Here is a 20,193-nt window from a genome sequence, read left to right on the forward strand (position 1 = left end):
GTTCAGCATATCCTGCTTACCTCTTTTTCTTTTCACATTAGAATGAAAAATACAAAAGAGATGAATTGTGCAAATAGTTCAGCTAAAAAGGACAGACCTTGGTGAGCCACCAAAATTTGGCAACAAGAAATTTTATCGAAATTCTACGAGAAAAACATACATCTTCTTAAATATACTATCTTATTCTAACTTATATACTTAAATATACTATTTCACTCTATAACTTTAATTAAGGTTATAGAGTAGAATAGTATAAGTTAGAGTGAGATAATTAAATATATACATAGTATCCAAAAATTCGTGATTCAAAATACCATAGCAAGATAGTCCTAAAAAAATTAAATAAAAAAGTTATTTGTTAATTTTTGTTTTAAGTAGTAATTTTTTAAACAATAAGGATTAAATGTGGCCAATTACGGACTATGTTTAAATGTCCACATATCCGTAAGTTAAGCATGTGGTAGTATTAATAAGCGCAGTTCAGCGTATTCACTAATACTCACACGTGACTATCTAAACGCAATTTGTAATTGATTATATTTAAATCCTTGTATCTCAGAAACTATTGTTTAAAATAAAAATTTACAAATAATCGTCTTTTACTTCATTTTTCGAAAACTTTCTTGCTATAGAGACGGAGAGAATTTTTTCTTAGAGTTTACCCTAAAAATATGGTAGTCGTGAGATAATATTGCATTTCGAAGAATTTTAATATAAATCTCTCATTCATTAATAAAACTACAATAAAATAAGTTTGATTAATTTTACTGAAGTGCATGGTAAAAATCTTTAAAATATTATATTGTACCAGAACTTCTCTACTATATTTTGAGGATAAATTTTAAAAGAAAATTCTCTCGGTGTAGTATTTTGAGTCGCGAATTTTGGGGCACTCTGTATAATATAGAATAAAAATTGTATGCACTTTTCTCTTCGTAAGATTTCAATAAAATCGCTTGTGGCCAACTCTGATATGAGTATCTCTAGTAGATCATTATATCCTTATTGTTTGCCAATGTTAAACAAAGATAAAATAATCACTGTGTTATATTGTTTCTTGCTGGAAAGAAACATCATCCCTTTCTCTCTCTCTCTCTCTCACAGGTACACGATTTTTTGATCAAACGACGGATACGTAATATGAGAAAGGAGATGGCTCACTTGCCCTGAACCCTTTAACCCTTTAACCCTCGCTCGGCTCGGCGCGAGAGAGCATCTCTCCTCGGGGAAGAAAATACAAAGGATCACACGTCAACCAAGTCACATAAATAATCACGCGAAACGTCAACGGGAAAACCGGCGACAGGTTGTCACAGAGCTCATCGAAGAGACGTCTTGTCCTTCAGCCGCGGACGAGCCGCCACTAACCCACTAACACGTAGCGGATAGTACACGGCGCGCGTGACGTATCGAAGTGATGTTTACGTGCACGCGGAGTCTCGAACCGCGCGCGTTGTCACTGCCGTCGCCGTCGACGGCGACGACCCGGTGATGCCGCGCCGCGGGGTCGAGGAGGTACGCGGGAACGCGAGAGTGGATTCTCGAGTCACGTGGATGCGCGGTATCGGGCCTTGCGGAGCACCGCGATTATGCCGCGAACCGGCGACCGCCGTCCAATTTCGAGTCTCGCGGGCATCGATCGTCGTATCCCGCCGTGCTGCTACTGAAACGTGCGTCGGACTCTCGCTCCGTCGCTCCGCTGCCGCTTCGCTCAGCATCGCGTCGAGTCGGGCCGATTAAGAGCATTCTCGCGTCACCTATATGAAAGACGACGAATTCCTCGACAATCGAATGTGCTCGGAAGGTACGCGGATCAATACCGTCGTATGACTAATTCTAATTTTACTTGTACATATCGTTGTTTATATTTTGTGTGTATGCACAATATAAATAATATATTAAAAAATGTATATATATATATATAATATATTAATATCATTATAATTATACATATATTGATTGTAATAAAAGTACGTAGCGCTACTTCATTAATATGTCTCGTAGCTTTTTAAAATTACCAAACTCACAGACACTTAAAAGCATAATAACCTTTCGAAAGTAGAGGTCTTAAGCTTTAAAATTCTTTTTCTTTTTTAATTTAAATTTCGTTCATTTTTAATGAAGTTAAAATGAAGCAGCTTAAATGAAGAAGCGCTACGAACTTTTGTTCCAATCAAATACATAATTCTTATACGTATATTTAAGTATTATATATGCATGTAAAAATTATGTACATATTTATAATAATATTGATATATTATATAATTATATGTTATATACATATGTATATATATGTATATATAGAATATACATCGTAAATATTTAAATATATCTATGAAATATTTAAATAAACGTACGATATCAGTAAATCGTTAAAATTAATAACGAAATATGAGGCGCAATGGAAAAATATTAGAAACAGGAACTATTAAATATTGAGAAATAAAAAATTAGGAGATTAGAGATTAACTCATAATAGATACAAATAAGAAATATAAATATGTCTTATATTGTACATTGCGTTTAATCTTTATCCCTATTTTTTTTTATTTCTAATATTTAATATTTATTCCTGTTTCTCATATTTCATCCATTGTACTAAATGTTCAGATTGTTGCGTGTAAATACAAAATACTTGTCGATAATTCATAATAAATTACCGACGTGACACGTGTCGGCTGCGCGAATAGATGACGGCACCTATCTCGAATAAGCGCTCACGTGAAAAAGGAGAGTCAATTCACACTCGGCTCCTTCAAACATCGAACAAATGCCCGAGCAGAAATTCATATTCCACGTGCATCCTTGGTGTGCGTTAACAGCTGAAGAAATAATTCAATGATGCTTCATGAACCCCCTAATCCACCGAATAAAAATAGACCGCTTATCTGTCGACGCATTATCTTGTTATGCCTTTTCCTAACAATCAGAGATCAAACAAATCTTAACATGCGATTTAATTAGTTACTTACTCTGCGACGCTACTTGTGACTGGTGCTGCACCGCCGCTCGCTGAAACAGAAAACGAGAAAACGAAAGTCAGTCGGCATTCGTCACATTTTACACGAGAGGAATTTTTAATTTACCACCCGGCAATGGTCGCAAACGTCTCGCATTTTCCATACCTGAAGTCCATTGGCTACGCAAATACATTCCTGTTCATTGAAATTGCAGCGCGGAGAAATCTTGGCGACATGCAAATATCACGGAACTTTACTACATAAATTATTTTAAATTTATACTTTCTACAATTAGCCGTGAAGTGATACCTTCCCCGAGTTTCACAAGCACATTTAAACGATAGTCTTTTGTACGTTTGAACGTTTCCTTTCAATCTAGATTCCTTTCAATCTAGATTCCTTTCAATCTAGTTCTACGTTCTAAATAATCGCACGTTTCTGTTTACAATCTCAATGAACGGTAGCAAGTGCAATTTTTGGATGACATCTGCGATATCGAAAATAAACGAAGCGACCGTCGCTTTAAGTCTACAATGAGATTTTAAAGCGCAAAATTTAAACTTTAAGCCTTAACTGCCGTGAAGTTCTAAGGAGAATAATCGATTATAACTGGCCAATTTCTTACGGCTTAAGGCTTAAAGCTTTTACGTCTTAAAATCTCATTGTAGATGCCGCGAAAAATATTACTATTTAGAGCAGTACTGTCCAAGATTTATAATTGTGGGCATCGGCTTGACGTATATCGATATTCATGCAAAGAGCCTCGTTGAATGGCTTGGACAGACGTATTCTTACTTCAATTCGAGTGTTGCATTATCTTCAATTTTTGCAAATTTCTGTCGAGTTTAACTCGTGCATTTGTAAATTACAACTGACTATGCTAATCTCGGAAAACCGTCCAAGGCCCGATTTTTCATTACCTGATTAATTTGTGGTTAGGCTTAACCTGATGTTTTATCCAATGGGCTTTATCTGTGATGTCATGGATGAAGCTCATTGGATGAAACATCAGGTTAAGCTTAATCACAAGTTAACCAGATAATGAAAAACCGGGTTCAAATGAAAGTGAAGAAGATGAAGAAACAGATGAAAAAAAAAAGAAGATGAATATAAAGATAAAGAAGAATTATCAATATTCATGCCTACTGCCTTCTTTTTTAAAATAGAAATAGAAAAAAGAAGAGCAACAGGTGTGGTATATATACGTCGAGTCAAAATGCTGAGAATTACAAATCTGATTAATTTACAATGTGTCCTTTACTTTTTGTTTCTTGCTTTTTATTAAATCTCTTTTTCCTCTTTGCGAAAGTTTTTAATTTACTATATGCATAATTCTACTCGCGTAATTGTACCAAATGCACACTATGCATTCGTCATTCGACAATGATATGATAATACGTAACAATTTCACGGCAGTTAAAATTTTAATTGTCACGAAGTTGTACCGAATCGTCGAAAATTCATTGTCACGAATTATTACGATATCATTTTTATTGTCAAATGACGAATCCATGGTGTGTATTCGCAACAATTGTGCGCATAGTAAATTTAGAGAAGTAAAATCTTTATATCGAAAATGCTTGCAACGTCAAGAAAACAAAAAAATAATTAGAGATTAGAAAGGGCTTATAAGAGGCAATAGCCTCATCTGGCCTCATCTAATGCTTGTATATTATTATTCATCTCTATTGTTGCGTTCATCGTCCTAACAACACTACTGTGTTGATTAGAATATCTGAAGAGGGTTCAATCTAGAAGCCGAAACATGTAATATTGTTCAAATTTTAATTTCAGAGTACTATATATTTTGTTGTGATTTTTGTATTATATGATTTGTGTTAATGACTTATATATCCTTTCTAATCTCTAATTATTTTTTTTATATATTAGGAATTCTTATTTAATTTAAGTCAAGAAAACAACTTTCAGAAATGCAGGCAATTCAAATTGTTGCAGCAGAATACCGGCGCAACGGTACGAGTTTTTAGAGATAAGATTTGAAAATGCAATATCCACCTTTAAATCGTCATAACTCAGTGAAAAAATATTGTAGCATAATAATTAAAAAAGCATTTTAAAGAAGAAAGATTATACTTTACGATACAATTGAAGAAATTTGCAGACAAAATTATTTCTTCCGAAGTTCGTCAACTTTTATCTCGGGCGATCGAAAACACAGAAACAAAATAAGAGGCAAAAAGATGAGAGAAAAAAGTGATAAAAAGTACAAAACAGAAAGAAAAGAGCACATTGTAGAATAGCCTTTAGACAGCTCTAATTTAGAAAAAAAAATCGAGTCTAAGACGTAAGTACGTTTTGCAAAATCAGCCGAATGCCGGACGCCTCAAGGCTCTTGGCATCCAAGGAGCGGCTTCGTGGCTTTGCTCCGAACGCGTCATCCTTCTTTCCGCTCTTTATCCATCGGAAATACGAAGACATCTCTGATGATCCTCCGTTTATCCGCCACCTTTAGACTCGTCGCCGATTCGCATAACCGATCGCGTCGCAGCCGTGTCGTCGCCTACGTCACTTATGTCGTTGACGTGAACAGCAGTAGTTCGTTGAGTAATTTCCTGATTACACCCGCTTTTTTACGTAAGACTCGTCATGTATGTGCGTCGAAAAGGTGAGCCGAAGGCACGATCGCAGACCAGATCAACGAAAGCTCTTCGCCTTTTCTGCTCTCGAAACTTCATCACGCGCTCCAACACACGAGATAATTAGATCCACGGTCACGATGCAACATAAACGTGTCGTATCGCGTTGTCTGCGTGATAAAGAGGATGATTACTAATACAATGTGACCCATATGTCGCATGTGCAGCGCACACATTGTGTCGGCTATCGCCTTGTCTTATAAAAAATCGTGAATGATATCATTATTTTTTTCCTCTCTCCCTCTTTTACAATATGTTTCAGTTTTTTGCTATCATTCTTTCAAATTCTTCCTGTCATTCTTTTCCATTTGTTTCTTATATATATATTTTTTGTATTTTTAATTTTTCATTATCTTTTTTTTTAATATGATTCTTAACATTCTATATATTTTTGTTTATTAATTACGCATTATTTTAATTACGTATTTTTTTAAGTTTTTGCCATCATTCTTTTCCGTCCTTTTTCTATTTTATTTTTTTGTATTTTTAGTTTTTCATCTTTTCTTAAATATGATTTTTAACATTCCATATATTTTTGTTTGTTAATTATGTATTATTTTCAACGCTTAAAAAGATGGAATTTTATAACGCTTAATAAATAACGATTTATCTACCTCTCTCCTTCCATGTGATGGTTATTTTCTTTTTAGTCTAATAATAATAATTTAATGCTCATTTCCACCAATGCCAATTAAAGAAGTATCAATAAGGCCAAGAAACGAGCAAAAAGATCATACGATATTAAGATGATATCTACGTAATTAATTTAATGTCCAATGATGTTTAAAACTGATGTAATTTCGATTGCACAGTCTCCTTCAGTTCGCAACAGTCAAAAGGATGATACAATATTCAAATATATACATAACTCTATAACAGTGATGCGCGCAACTCACGATAACCCCATTAATAAATTTTCTGCAGCTCGTCGGCTCATAGCCAAAAATAAAAATAAAAAATTATATTTTCTACTTTATATGTAAATTATGAAAATAATAGCATTACGCATAACAGTTTAACAGTTTCATTTGAGATATTTTTAAAAATCTTTAAGAATTTATATTTAAAAATGTAGCTTATATTTCATAAATAGTCTGTAAAATATTTTATTTTTATAAGTATCTTGATTTTTTAATTTTTTTAGCAGTGATGCACGACCTTTTTTAAACTAAGATCTATATCTGAAAATGACTTTCAGTTTCGAGAAAAGTTACGCATCACTAATCTACAGGATAATACAATAATCGAATATTCGTAGCTCTATAAGATAAAAAATACAATATTTAAATATACATATGAAAGAATAAACAGAGTAAAAAATAAAAAAGATAAAAAATCTTTTTTAATAATATTCTTTTTAATCTTAAGTTGGTATTCATAGACCGTTTTTATTTTAAGATTGTCTTGAATAATATCTTAGATGTCAAAAAGATGTCAAAAAATTATCTTAAGATGCTAATACGGCCTTCTGATTGATTTGTGACATATTAAGATTGTACTTAAGACGATCTTAAATATAAGAATCGACTATGAATGTGAGCTGCAAGAAAGAATGAAACATAAAGATACAACGCTCAAGCTAGTAAGTAAAGAAACATGAGACATCACGAGGATATGTCGAGATAATCAAATATACGCAACAGATAAATCTGTTCATATCAATGAAAGTAATGGGTATCGTATTCATAGAATCAATGAAATTCAATGAAAAATTTTTACATGTAATCCGTAGATAAAATAACATAACGATTTATCGTTTCGGAGCAAGAAAATATTGAGTTCTAATGGCTTAATGAAAAAGTTTTTTATTAGTGGTATTGATTTTATCCTGAAAAATGTTAAAAGTGTTCATCATAAAACTTTACTCTAAGATTACGTTCTTTTTATATGTATATTTAAATATTGTATCATCCTTTTAACTATTGCGAACTGAAGAAGACTTTATGCAGTTGAAGTTACATTACATTAGTTTTGAACATTATTGGACATTACGTTAATTATATATTATCTTAATATCTTGTGATTTTTTTGTTTGTTTTTTGGGCTTATTAACACTCCTTTTTTTGCTCTGCACGAGTTTGACATTTGCAAATATAGATTAACTTAACTTGTCAGTTCATCTCATATACTTCACCTTCTTTTATATACAAAAAATACATACTGTATTTAAATATTATTTATTTATTTCAAGCATTTCAAAAGTTTTCGCAAATTTATCATAAGTTCATCACAAGCATCAAATTTATTCATATAAAATATATTCTCAATTCTAGAGTAAGTTTAATGCTTCAATCAAGACTATTAAATTAAAACAAATTTTATTTGCTTATTATATATAAAGTCGTTTCTGCAATAAAATTTAATGGATTCTTCAAAAGAACATAAATTCTTATTTTGAGTACATCATAAATTTTTCTAACATTTATAATTAAGTATATTTTAAGACTATTATTAGGGAAATATTGTTTACTAAAGATGGCCAAAAGAAAAAAAGTAAACTGAGTAATCACTTTTCTTAGCAGTACATTGATATTTTTCTGTGTTTAGCTCTAAGAATTAGAAAAAGATGAAGATTAAGCTGAATCGAGATCAAAAAGTTAATTTACATTGATAGAAATGAACATAAGCAACAATTAATAGTGATTCTATATAATAGGGACAATTCGTTCAATTCAGCTGGAGTTCTTAATTTTAAACAACGATACGCTTCGATCACAATTAATTCCCCTATTATTCCGCGTTCAATGGTGTAAAAATAAATGACAACGTACTTGACGTTGTCCGCAGACTTTACATATGTTTTTTAAGAAAACGTTTTTTTCTTCTTTTCCGCACGTCAACGAGAGAATTCCAACACGTGGTGTTTATCCGAGACAAATACCAGTAGCGCGAATACTGTTATCGCGATTTGAGAAGCATAAACGGGGCATAAGACTTTTCCATTGCAAATTTCATATTGTTGGTAACCCGACGTGACATTAAGTTACCTTGCCATTCTTAATGGCAAGAGGATCGCAGCTTCATGTAGGTCGCGCCGACGAAGCCGCGGGGATCGTAAATCTTTTAGGATTCTGTATGCGCATTCCTCGAAGTCTCTCTCTCTTCTCCGACGCATCTACCCTCGGAATTTTGCTTCAGCGATTCCGCGAAGGCGCGATATCTGTATCTTGTAACGTGACCGCAGGAGAATGCTTCTACGAATCACGCTCGCTACAATTCGGACACGTGTTGTCGAGAGTCTTTGCGTCGACTTTAATCCGCAAAAGAGCTTTCTTGAACGAGATCAACAACGAATCTTAGTTTCTTCACTTTGAGACAGAAACCCTCAATAAACACAATTAATAATATTACATCAATGTTATAATTTCCTACTCAACAATTAATTATTACAATATGTGTTACATTACATTTACATTGTTAAGTAGGAAATTAGTGAGCCGGAAATCCAAAAGGAGTCTTAAAGAAGTGGGAAATTATAATACTAATGTAATGTTACTGTTAGTGTTTACTTAGTTAATTCGTTTCTCTCTCTCTCTCTCTCTCTCGTACGATTATTCCAATTAACGTCGATCACCCTTGTGAATTTCTTCGATCCAACCAATACACACGCACTATCGCGAAAGCAATGCGGTTTTTTTCTTTTTACATGTTTGATGTCGTAAGTAAGCGGCAAATCACTGCGTGAAAAATGTGTCTCTCTCTTTCTTTCCCGTCTCTTTTTCCGCTTGACACACGTATACGTACGAAAAGCGCTACCTCCCACTAGCAACGACCGTGCTCGACTGCACTCGTTGTGCTCTTTCGCAAGCACCGAGGCAACACACACCTGTTCCCGAGGAACTGTCGCGAACTCGCCTGATTGCCGATCACGCCGAGTCATCTTCATAACGCGCGAAGAAGAGACGTCTTTCTCGCCTACGGTAATTATTCAAGCAGATGTTACCGAGCTCCATACGACAACTTTTATGTCACGTTAATCATCTTGAGTAAACAAATGTATCTCAATTACCCGAGATATTTCTACGTAGACTTTAACAGCCAAACTGTGTCAGCACGCGTATCCTGAAGCAGAGATAATAAGATGAGGAAGAAATAAAAATATCAAATGTTCCACCGAAGAGAAAAAGCTATGTGGCGAATATAAAAGTAGAGCAATAATATTTTAGTTGATTTTTTTGTGTTTTTATTATTTGAACCTATATACTACCTTGATCAAAAAGTTCCCGGAATTCATTCAAAAAATTCAAAATACAAGTATTAAGCATTTGTATACTAAGATGTTTATTTGTAAAGATTTTTTATCTAAACAATACACAATAAAATTACTCATTGGCAAGTCGGAAACGTTTGACAATCACTGTATTTCCAAATGAATTAAGTATGAATTAAGTTGTGATTACTTCAATGACTTCAAGTAGTAAACACAGTTCGAGTACAAACAAATTAAATAAAACTGATCTATTCTGTTTTCAATTTTTTATTATAATTTTACTTCTAAAATATGGATCATTTATATAAAATTTATATAAAATTCTCTCAATTTTATTCAGGAACACAATTTGGCCGTAAAAGTCTCTGTATAGTAATAACGCTCACTTATAAATATATCACGTAAAGCGTACAATAATACATTTTTAATATTATTTTTTACAGCTTTGCGCGATTGTCAATAATAAAAACTAATCTCGATGCACCAGTGATGAATTTTTAATGCATTGCTCGTGAACATCGTGCATTCGTAACTATTACGTTTCTTCTCAGTTATGTATCTAATTGCAATCGCAATTACATGCGTTGCATCATTTGACGATATGATGTATTATTCAGCGCGCAAGCTTGACAGGTAATAATTTCCTCCGACAATGCCCCGAGTTAAGAATCGAATGATGAGAAGGTAGAGAACGTGCTTGCCTACTCTCAATATGAGCACGCGATAAAAAAGATGTCTGCCTTTACTAAAGCGGATACTAGATGCGCGTTGTTGATTATGCTCGAATGATACGTACTTTCTAGATTATAGTTATCACACACATCGTGACTTGAAACTGTTTCACAGTCCAATATCCGCATTCGACACGTGAAAAACTAAATACAAATTCGAAGATTGAATAACAGTCTGCATACATGTACAATGTTACGTTAAATGCCAGTAGACATATCAGCTCAGATATTTTTAATCAAGAGCCGTAACACGTGAATCTAAATGCGGTAGTTAGATCTCTCATCCAAATGAAAAGCCTACCGCAGTCTTTCACGTGTTGAGATATTAGTTGGATTGAGACTATAAATGCAATTATTACTGCTTGGCATGTCGGTTATGAATAGTAGAGAACCGCTTACCGCTTTCCGCTTGTCCTCCGCGCTCAAGGCACTGTGGCTCCTGTGCCTAATAAGATCCATGACTTTGCTCACAGGATTTCTGCTGCTTTCAGATCCAGCTCTAGGCCGACCGCTTCCTTGGTCTCTATTCTCCTTTTGTTCTTTCTGACTTTCTCTATGATGCTCCTTCTCCGTATGTACATCTACCGACGAGCTTCCGTGCGATCCTCTATGCAAGGAATGCTGGACAGTCATATAATAAAGAAATTAGTAATGTTATAATGTATAATGTATTTAATAGTAATGTATGAATGAAACTTTGTAAAATGTAATATTTCCAATAAACTTCTACACGGAAACAACAATTGCTAAAGTATCTAGAAACTTAGCTGGATTTGAAAATAATTTTGTTAGATCATCAAAATGATTAGGTAGAAGATGATTATTGGAATGTCAAAATTTTTCGCAACGTTGCTCATCGTGCTTAAGTATTTTATATATGTAATTATTTTATAGTCAAATATATAAAATTATTTTTAAATCTATATCTGGCTAAATTTTTAGATACTCTAACGAAACTGTTCTTTTTGTGTATTGGTAATAATTAAAATTAGTTTTGATAGAAATTTTTCAAAATTAAAGGATTTTATATAATTTAACATATCAAAATCATGGTTGCCACTTCTGTAGTTTTCGATTGAAGATTCTGATTTTTTAAACGAATCTCCGGCTCTTTAACTGCTCTAAATTTTTATAACCTTTCTTTATGAAACGGTAATGTATAAATAACGCCGGCTTTCATTTTCATATGCGCGAAGAAAGAAGTAAAAATGAAAAAGAGATGGGTAGATAGATGTACGTGTATAGTGGTGGGATAAAAAGAAATGCATTAGAGAAAGTATTGTATATAAGGCTGTGATAGTTTGAATACCAAAGACGCGTGAAAGGAATAAATACAAAGAAATTTAGGTTTAGATTAGTATAGTAATGTAGACTGTAGACAAAAGAATGGATGTATGAAGTAGTAATTTTGTAAGCCAAGTCCCTTTCTTGGATTATATATGCTGAAGTGAATAAATTCTATTCAATTTTTTATACACGCATTGATTTTCCTTTGGTTTAAAAAAAAAATCTCTAGCGGGAAAGCCAAAGCTGATAATTTATTTCTTTAGAGAGATCGACGACACAAGGCAATAATAATTTCGGTAGATAATCGATCTCCGGTAAAAAGAATCATCTATCTACAGCGAAACACTCGAAAGGTGGCAACCGTAATCACAACCATACATATCATATTTCTATTTCTGTAATTTTATAATGCGTATATTGTTTTCTTGCTAGTACCTGAACGGCACTTTTCATATTAGCTATAATACTGGGCTTCCTCTTGCTGGCGTCCGACTTGCTCCTCGGCCTGAAAGCGTCGAAGAGCGCCGGCTTTCTCGTAGGGCTAGCAGTGTCATCCGTACCACCGCCACTTCTTCGACGTTCCGCGCTATTACTGCGACTATTACTGCGACTGGTGGAACCGGACCGAGTACCGGAAGTCTTTCGGCCGCCTTTGCCGGAACTCGACGAACTCGACGGTTCTGCTGGCTGCGGAAGCGGCGTAGATTTTCCAGAACTAGGTGCGCTCCCATAAGACGACTTTCTGATCGGCTTTGAGTGTGACCCCCACGTATCTGCAAGTCAAATTATTTCCATAAGTATAATATATAATTATTCTATGACTTAGTTTACTATGATTTACTACTAGTTTATTTGCAAATCAATCATTCAACGTAATACGGATATTACATGATCAATAATATTGTCAGTACCAACGAATACTGACATATTATTGATGTGATCCGGATTTCTAAGTTCTCTAGTATCAGTGTCGCTGTGGTAGAAGATACTGATGCTCGAGAATGAATAAATCCGGCACACTATCAATATTCTACATTAATTTATCAATATTAACCGGACGTGAATAACGTTGTCAGTATTTGTTGGTACTGATAGTATTATTGAACGTCTCTAAGGTCTTTGCAATAATTACTGATCTGGCGTAACTACTTTGCGTATTCAAAAAAATTTTAAGTTTCTATGTGTTAAACAGATAAACAAATAATAATTACGCGATACTCCTTATAAAATCTCCTTATAAAAAGTGAATATATCGTTCGCGTGCCCCGGAAGAGAAGAAAATATAATGATCGGCATACACGATCGTCAATTACTAACTCACCTGCTCGTGGCCTGTGACCTTGAGAAACATGCCCGGAATTATCCGTATCCTCGGTCACGATCGTTGGTAGTGGTTGCGAACCAAGCTCCTGAAAAGAAGAAAGTGGTTTTAGAGACGATCGATCGAGTTGTCCGCACGAAATCCTGAAATTCATTCAGGGACTTTCGGTACAATTCTAACGACTTCTCGTGGGAATTATTATAAGCTGCAAACTTGAAGACAACGTGAGAAGCGGTGATTAGATACCGCTATTTAATCGCACGATAGGCGATATAGCGCGATTATTTACGCACACATTCTTGCATTTATAAGCTCTTCTCAACCACAATGAGTGCAATGCGAGATACGTCCGCGAGCGCGGCGAGAAATTTTGCATTGATTTATTCGAATATTAAAGAAAAGAGAAGATAAAGAAGATAGGCGTATCCAATTACATAATAATAATATCTTTGGAACTCGTCCAAGAAGAGATTCACTCTGGGAAATGTCCAACGAATGGCACCGTATGATCGTTTCGCCTGATGTTCGCATCTCCTAGAACGTTTTAACAAGTCGGATCTATTTTTATTCTATTACTTGGTCAACTGCATATCGCGCTATACAACAGATTATGAATCATACTTTATCAGCTGAAATACGTCAGTTAATGATGTAATTGTTCCTAGTGTTTATAAAAGAAAAAAACAAATAATAATTAATATTTCATTTAAGCGACAAGAATTCGTACTTTCCATTGTTTATAAAACTGTCTCGTTATCGCTCATTTGCTATAACTCAAAAATTTTTGCTGGAAAAAATATTAAATTTTAATAAATATTTATTTGAACAGTTTTAAATAAGTATTTACTAAATATAAACATATATTTATTTAGCAAAAGGACCATTAATTTGATTTAATTATTTTTTATTAAATAAATATTTATTTACTACAAGTAAATGATTACTTAGTAATATTCAAAGAAATATGTATTAAGATTTAATAAATTTTTTTTACTGTTGCTTGCAAAAAAAGAAAGGTAAAAAAAAGTAATATATATTTTTAAGAATATATTTATATTCCTCTAAATCATTTATTACCAAAATTGTACTACAAAATAAATATTACAAAATTTTAATGATTCAAAACATTGAAATTTATTTTCTAGAAAACTTTAAGCGAATCCGACTGGACACACTTATATTAAAGCCGTCGTACACAAATTGATATGTAAAAATGTGTTTAATGTAAATATAGAAACAGATTAAACCGTGAAATCTTCAATGCTTTTTGTTGTGCTGTTATAAGTGTTACTTATAAGTAAAATATGCATTTTATAAATATTTACATGTCACTTTTACAGTCCAATTAAATCAGTGCACATCGGCTTTAATATGCACCAGTGCACACTTGTGCGTTCGACCGAATTCATTATCTGTTTTTTAACTTGTGTCGTTGTTATAGTAAATGACGTCGATATTTTTATCTGTGAATCTTTTTGACGGGAAAAAAGAATGGTCGAAGCGAAATCTCCGAGGGACTTTTTAAGAACAGTTTGGGAAATTGTCGTTTCGTGTTTGTATGCGCAACAACAACGTTTTGTAAAAAAAAAAAAAAATATGTTCGTTAACGAGGCGAGTCGTCGACGAGCACTCAAAAAAAAGTCTGGTAATAGCTGCCAAATGTATTTCGTTTAACGCATTTGTATTTATAATAATAAATATTACCAAACATAACAATAATAACCAATCATTATTATTGGAATAATTGTAATAATTGAAGAAGATAATTTTTTACAAGACAAAAATAAAAATTAAAGTTTAGTTCGTTTTAGTTATATAAACCGAACATTTTATTGGAATTATTACACCAAAGCTTTAGTGAAATTGTCATCTTGCTTGATTATTATTGCTAGACCTTTTTCAGTGAAAGAATAACGAAGTATAATTGCGAAATAACAAATTGCTTAGTGCATAAAAGGGATATTGATAGGCGCCCCGCGTGGATGTTCGTTATGCGCATTCACGTGAATTCCCGCGGAGCACAATGGGAGATGGGATCGAAGAAGGGCGCGACAGGATGGCGAGCTTCGAGCGGTTCTCATCTCCAACATCTTCATTCGCTATCTCTCTCTCTCTATCTATCTACCTATCTATCTATCTATCTATCTATCTACCTGTCTTACTCTTCTCCGTTAAAGATCCACATCTCTTACCAGAGTTGACATGGATAAATATATATCAGCCGCGCGAGAGCGAGATATATTAATTTTGCATGAGCAAAAGGAACATCTCGCAAAATACCTTGTAAATCCCATACTCCGGGCAACGGTCCAGATACGGCATCAGAGAATACTTCCGCACTTTCCCGACTAGGGGCACCGATGTCCTCTCACGATCATCGAGATGAAAACGACGCGTTTCCCAGGTGTTCATTTCGTAGATATCACACGTCCATTCATCGAGATTCCGACACCGAATGACAAGTGTCACGAATAGCGGGGTGCACAAATTATCTCGCGACCACTATCTTTTCGCAACTCGTTATCGCGATAACGATTCTTCTTCGAGCAACGGTCATCGTTCGCTTCGCGGTAAGCGTTGTCTGTTTTACTGCGCCGCACACAAAACGAACGATTTTGCTGAAGTGTATAAAAATTTAGTTAGATACAGATCTAAAAATAATTTTCTTGCATCATCAAAATAATTATACAAAAACGCTTAAGCGTTAGTGATGATGCTGCAAAAAATTTTAACATTCTATATAGCAATCAGTTTGAGCGTTCTACATAATTATCTTGATGGCTCAAGATTACATTCAGATCTGTATCTGTGACTACGTTTACACGTACTAGTAAAAACGGTTTTAGTAAAAACCGATTTAGTTAAAATCGGTGTTGGTGCCTGTTTACACGATCAGGCATTTTACCTCCATCAAAAATAAAGTAGCTTTATATAACCTGATACGGAACTTGAGACGAAATATCCTTTGTCATTTCTTAACCTTAACGTCTAAAGTTGGTAACATCGAATTTTGATACGTTAAACCGATTGAAAACCGTTTACACGACTTTCGTAAAACGGTTTAGTAATGCCAAACCTGTTTCAGAAAAGGTTTGGATTTACTAAAACGATTTTAATAACATCTGTATTAAGAGACGTTTACAGGACATTTAACATCGGTTTTAACTAAAACGGTTTTTATTAAAACGGTTTTACCAGTGCGTGTCGCAAACGTATTCTATACGAAAAGAACAGTTTTGTTGAAATATCTAAAAATTTAGATAAGTATGAATAGAACTAAAAATAATTTTGTCAAACCATCAAAGTAATTAAGCTGTAAAATACTTAAGCGTTGACGATAACATTGCAAAAAAATTTTAACATTCTATATAGCAACTAGTTTAAGCGTTCTACACATATATAATTATTTTGATGGTTCAAACAACATTATTTTCAGATCTATATCTAACTAAATTTTTAGATAGAGGGAGACACTCGTTGGAACAATTTTTACAACTTCGCGACATTAGAATTTTTAATAATTATTGTAAACAATTAATTATTATTATTAAAATGTATTAATATGATAGAGAGAACTTTCCTCTAAATTTTCATGCCACAAAGGATTTTGTACACTGTGCAGTTTCTTTGTAGTAAATGAAATACGAGTGTCCTGCATTGTAGTCAATTCTGCATTGTAGTTAATTTGTCCCGATAGATGGAGTAAATTGATACGTATAACGGTGTAAATCACTTCTGTGATAAACTCTTTTTACCAAATTAATGAAAACGTAATAGAAATAAAAAATAGAATGTACTTCTCAAAAAGAAACCCATGAAAATATCTCTCTCCGATTTTTATGAGCTTCGAATATGTTGTTTTTTTTTTAAACCACAAGTACAATGTAAAGTTAAAGACAAGTAATAATTAAAGCTTGTCGCTACAGTCTTGCAAAAAAAAAACCGACGCAATATAGACTAATTTTAAAGTTTTGGAACATTCGTGAAAGTCCGTGTCTATCAAGATTTCAGTGTTGACTGACGGCACGTGGATATGAGAATTCAGATATGCATTCGTTTCTCTCTTTTAATTGACAGTGGAATATACCGATAATGATATTCTCTGGACAATTGTCATAATGACATTATCGTTGACGTCATCGAGAATAAATTCCGAGCATCGTCCGCGTGGCAATCCATTTTTAGCGAATTTTATCGTTTACTGCTAGCTTGTTTTCTTACGCGTGAAAAGCTTATCCTACCGCCTACAATCGCGCCGTTAAAGGCGGAACATCAATTATCATAGTGACAATATTGGCATAACGCACGTGTGCACGTCTTAGAAATTAAATATCGCTTTGCCTTCGTATCTCTTTCTTTCTTTTTTAATTTTATTTATTTTTCTAATTTCATTTATCGTTCTTTTTCAAAATTACTGCATGGAAAAAACGATTTTGCTGAAATATCTAAAAATTCAGCTAGATTCAGATCTAAAAATAATTTTACTGCCTATATATATATATATATATATCAAATAATTATGTAAGATGTTGAAACTGGTTGCTAGAATGTCAAAACTTTTTGAAGCGTTATCATCAACTGCAAGGAAAGAACAGTTTTGCCGAAATATTTAAAAATTTAGTTCAGATCTGAAAATAATTTTGTTGAACTATCAAAATTATTATGTAAGGCATTCAAATATAATGAAGAATGCTGCAAAAAGTTTTGACATTCTAGCAATCAGTTTGAATATTAAACATAGTTATTTTGATCATTCAAATCAAATTATTTTCAGATTTGTATCTATCTAAATTTTTAAGATACTTTAGCAAAACTGCTTTTTCCATAATAAGATTGTGGAATTATTTCGTTCTCTTTCTTTCTGTTTCTCTATACATAAAATATAATATTAAATCAAACAGATGAACTGTAGATGTCAAAGATCAATATTGATTTTAATAAATCATAAAATTCCTTCTTAAAAAATTGAAAGATTGAAAGAATCGCTAAGCGCGCGATATTCACAGCGATCTGAAATGACGAAAGCGACAGAAATGTACAGCGATCCCGGGAAAAAGTAGAAAATAGTGACCGAGCTTTGACGTAAGACATTTGCTTCGTTGTTCCAATTAATGTTGTTCCGATACTCCTTACAACAAGGTAAAGATATGCACGGATGGTAGACACGTCAAAATATCTATCCATCATAAGACCTCGCCATGAGAGGCATCGGTAATTTCTCCTTCGAGTGAATCGATAGAGCTTAAAGGAAGCCTTGTACCACTTCGTTTCACCCCTTCCGCAAAACGTTAGAGCCGCATCGGGAGATCTGGGGCAAATGATACGACATTTAGAAACACATAATCTAGTCTTCCCTTCATTACTTTTTGAACATCGACACGGAAAAAACGATTTTGCTACATCTTGTTTTGTGCCAACAGTATTTTAAAAACTGCAGCTGATGTTAATTTTTGTTCAATTTATGTATCTGATAATATAATTATGTAATTTTATTCTGAATTTTTATATTTACATAAAAAAGGTTTGTTGTGTGTAGAATATTTTACATTTGTAATTATTATAATGTTATATATTTGTAATTATTATAATGATTAAATCGATATTTTACAAAATCTCTCAAGTTTCCTAAATCGTACCACTACCAGTAAAACTAACAATTGACAATAACGAAGCTATTTGTCAGTTGTAAAAATAAACTCAGTTTTATTTCGACTTGTCTTTTAAAATTAACCTCTCAAAAAAAAATTAACGACTGTGCGAGGATCGTTTGTGTCTATTGCAAAAATACTCGGAAATTCGCAATCGTTATTTCCCGCATTCGACTCGTTTCTCATCGATTGTTCTATTGAAAGAAACTCCGTCAGCCAACTCGCCAAAATAATCCGCTCTCAGCAAAAAAAAGAAGAGGAAATAGAAAAAAAAGCAAAAGTCCCCTCGAGTTCTCTCTACCGATTCTATATATATATTTTTAAGACATGTGATTGAATATTAAGCCTGCTACTTACGGAAGCCGCGTACTAACAGAAAATACCTTCACAATGACGATTTTATGCTATTCATCAAGCAAAAGGAACGTAACAAGAGCGAGCTTATAAAAATGCAGAAACCTTATTCAGCAGGCACAATGATGCATTGAAAAAAAAAAAACCCGAATGAACAAAAAAGAGGAAAAGAAGTAAACCGACAAAACGACAATGCGACCGTAACATAATATTCAGGGCTACATGAAATTGCGTTATCAATCATTTATACAATAATGACGACGCGCATCATCGAGCGTTTTAATAAAGCGCATTTTAATAAAGCATTGCCGAGAAAAACACATGCAAATACGACAACGACGACGAAGAATCCAATTTCGTTGCGTTGACGTACAACCGACGAATAATCGTGGCGCAATCGACGAGAAAACAACGAGCGATTCGCGAATGGGAGGAACGGTGGGATTACTCGTACGAGCCGCTTTCGTAAGAATCGACCGGCTGGGATCGCTGTAAACAAATTTACGGGACTGCCTCCACTCGTAGCAATTGGTTAATTGGTGCAATTATAGGACGGAGCAAATGGAACGCCGACGCCGACGAGGCGCGATTGTCTACATGTCGTTAGTTCGATCCTTAAAGGGATAACGCACGAAATATGTTTTCGTTTAACCGAAGGCTATTCGAAAGAAAAATTTACACGTGCACGAAGAGATGTATTGTCGTTCGTTGGCACGTTTTATGCACACTTGATCAATTAAATATACATATGGTGTGTGCTGAAAAGAGAATGCGCTCTTTTTCTAAACATATGAATTAAAATATCAACAATATTGGCTGCGTTCAGCAGAAAAAGCAGTTTTGCATCTGTAAGATTCTTTAATACGATTGGTTTATTCATTTATTAGGTTATAGATTCTTAGAGAAAAATATAGATTCTTAAAGCTGTAACTCTATCAAATGGTATAATCGCTAACTTTTTAAAAATATAATAGAATATATTGGAAAAGGAAGACCAACCATTTTATAATATCGAAAACCGACAT

The 20,193-nt window shown here is 33.8% G+C and overlaps 1 protein-coding gene across 7 annotated transcripts in view; it reads right to left on the reverse strand.

Moving 5' to 3' along the window:
• Positions 1–20,193, reverse strand: part of SNF4Agamma (SNF4/AMP-activated protein kinase gamma subunit) — a 77,211-nt gene that overhangs the window by 39,308 nt on the left and 17,710 nt on the right. For all 7 annotated transcript variants that reach the window (XM_018446109.1, XM_018446111.1, XM_018446112.1 and 4 more), the window contains 4 exons: positions 13,167–13,254; positions 12,281–12,618; positions 10,958–11,179; positions 2,973–3,012 (listed from right to left, as the gene is read on the reverse strand). In XM_018446109.1, the coding sequence (XP_018301611.1) occupies positions 2,973–3,012; positions 10,958–11,179; positions 12,281–12,618; positions 13,167–13,254 (688 nt within the window). The remainder of the gene's footprint in view (positions 1–2,972; positions 3,013–10,957; positions 11,180–12,280; positions 12,619–13,166; positions 13,255–20,193) is intronic.

Source organism: Mycetomoellerius zeteki, unplaced genomic scaffold (assembly GCF_001594055.1).
Source record: "Mycetomoellerius zeteki isolate Tzet28-1 unplaced genomic scaffold, Tzet1.0 scaffold174, whole genome shotgun sequence".
In the NCBI taxonomy this organism is placed as follows: domain Eukaryota; kingdom Metazoa; phylum Arthropoda; class Insecta; order Hymenoptera; family Formicidae; genus Mycetomoellerius; species Mycetomoellerius zeteki.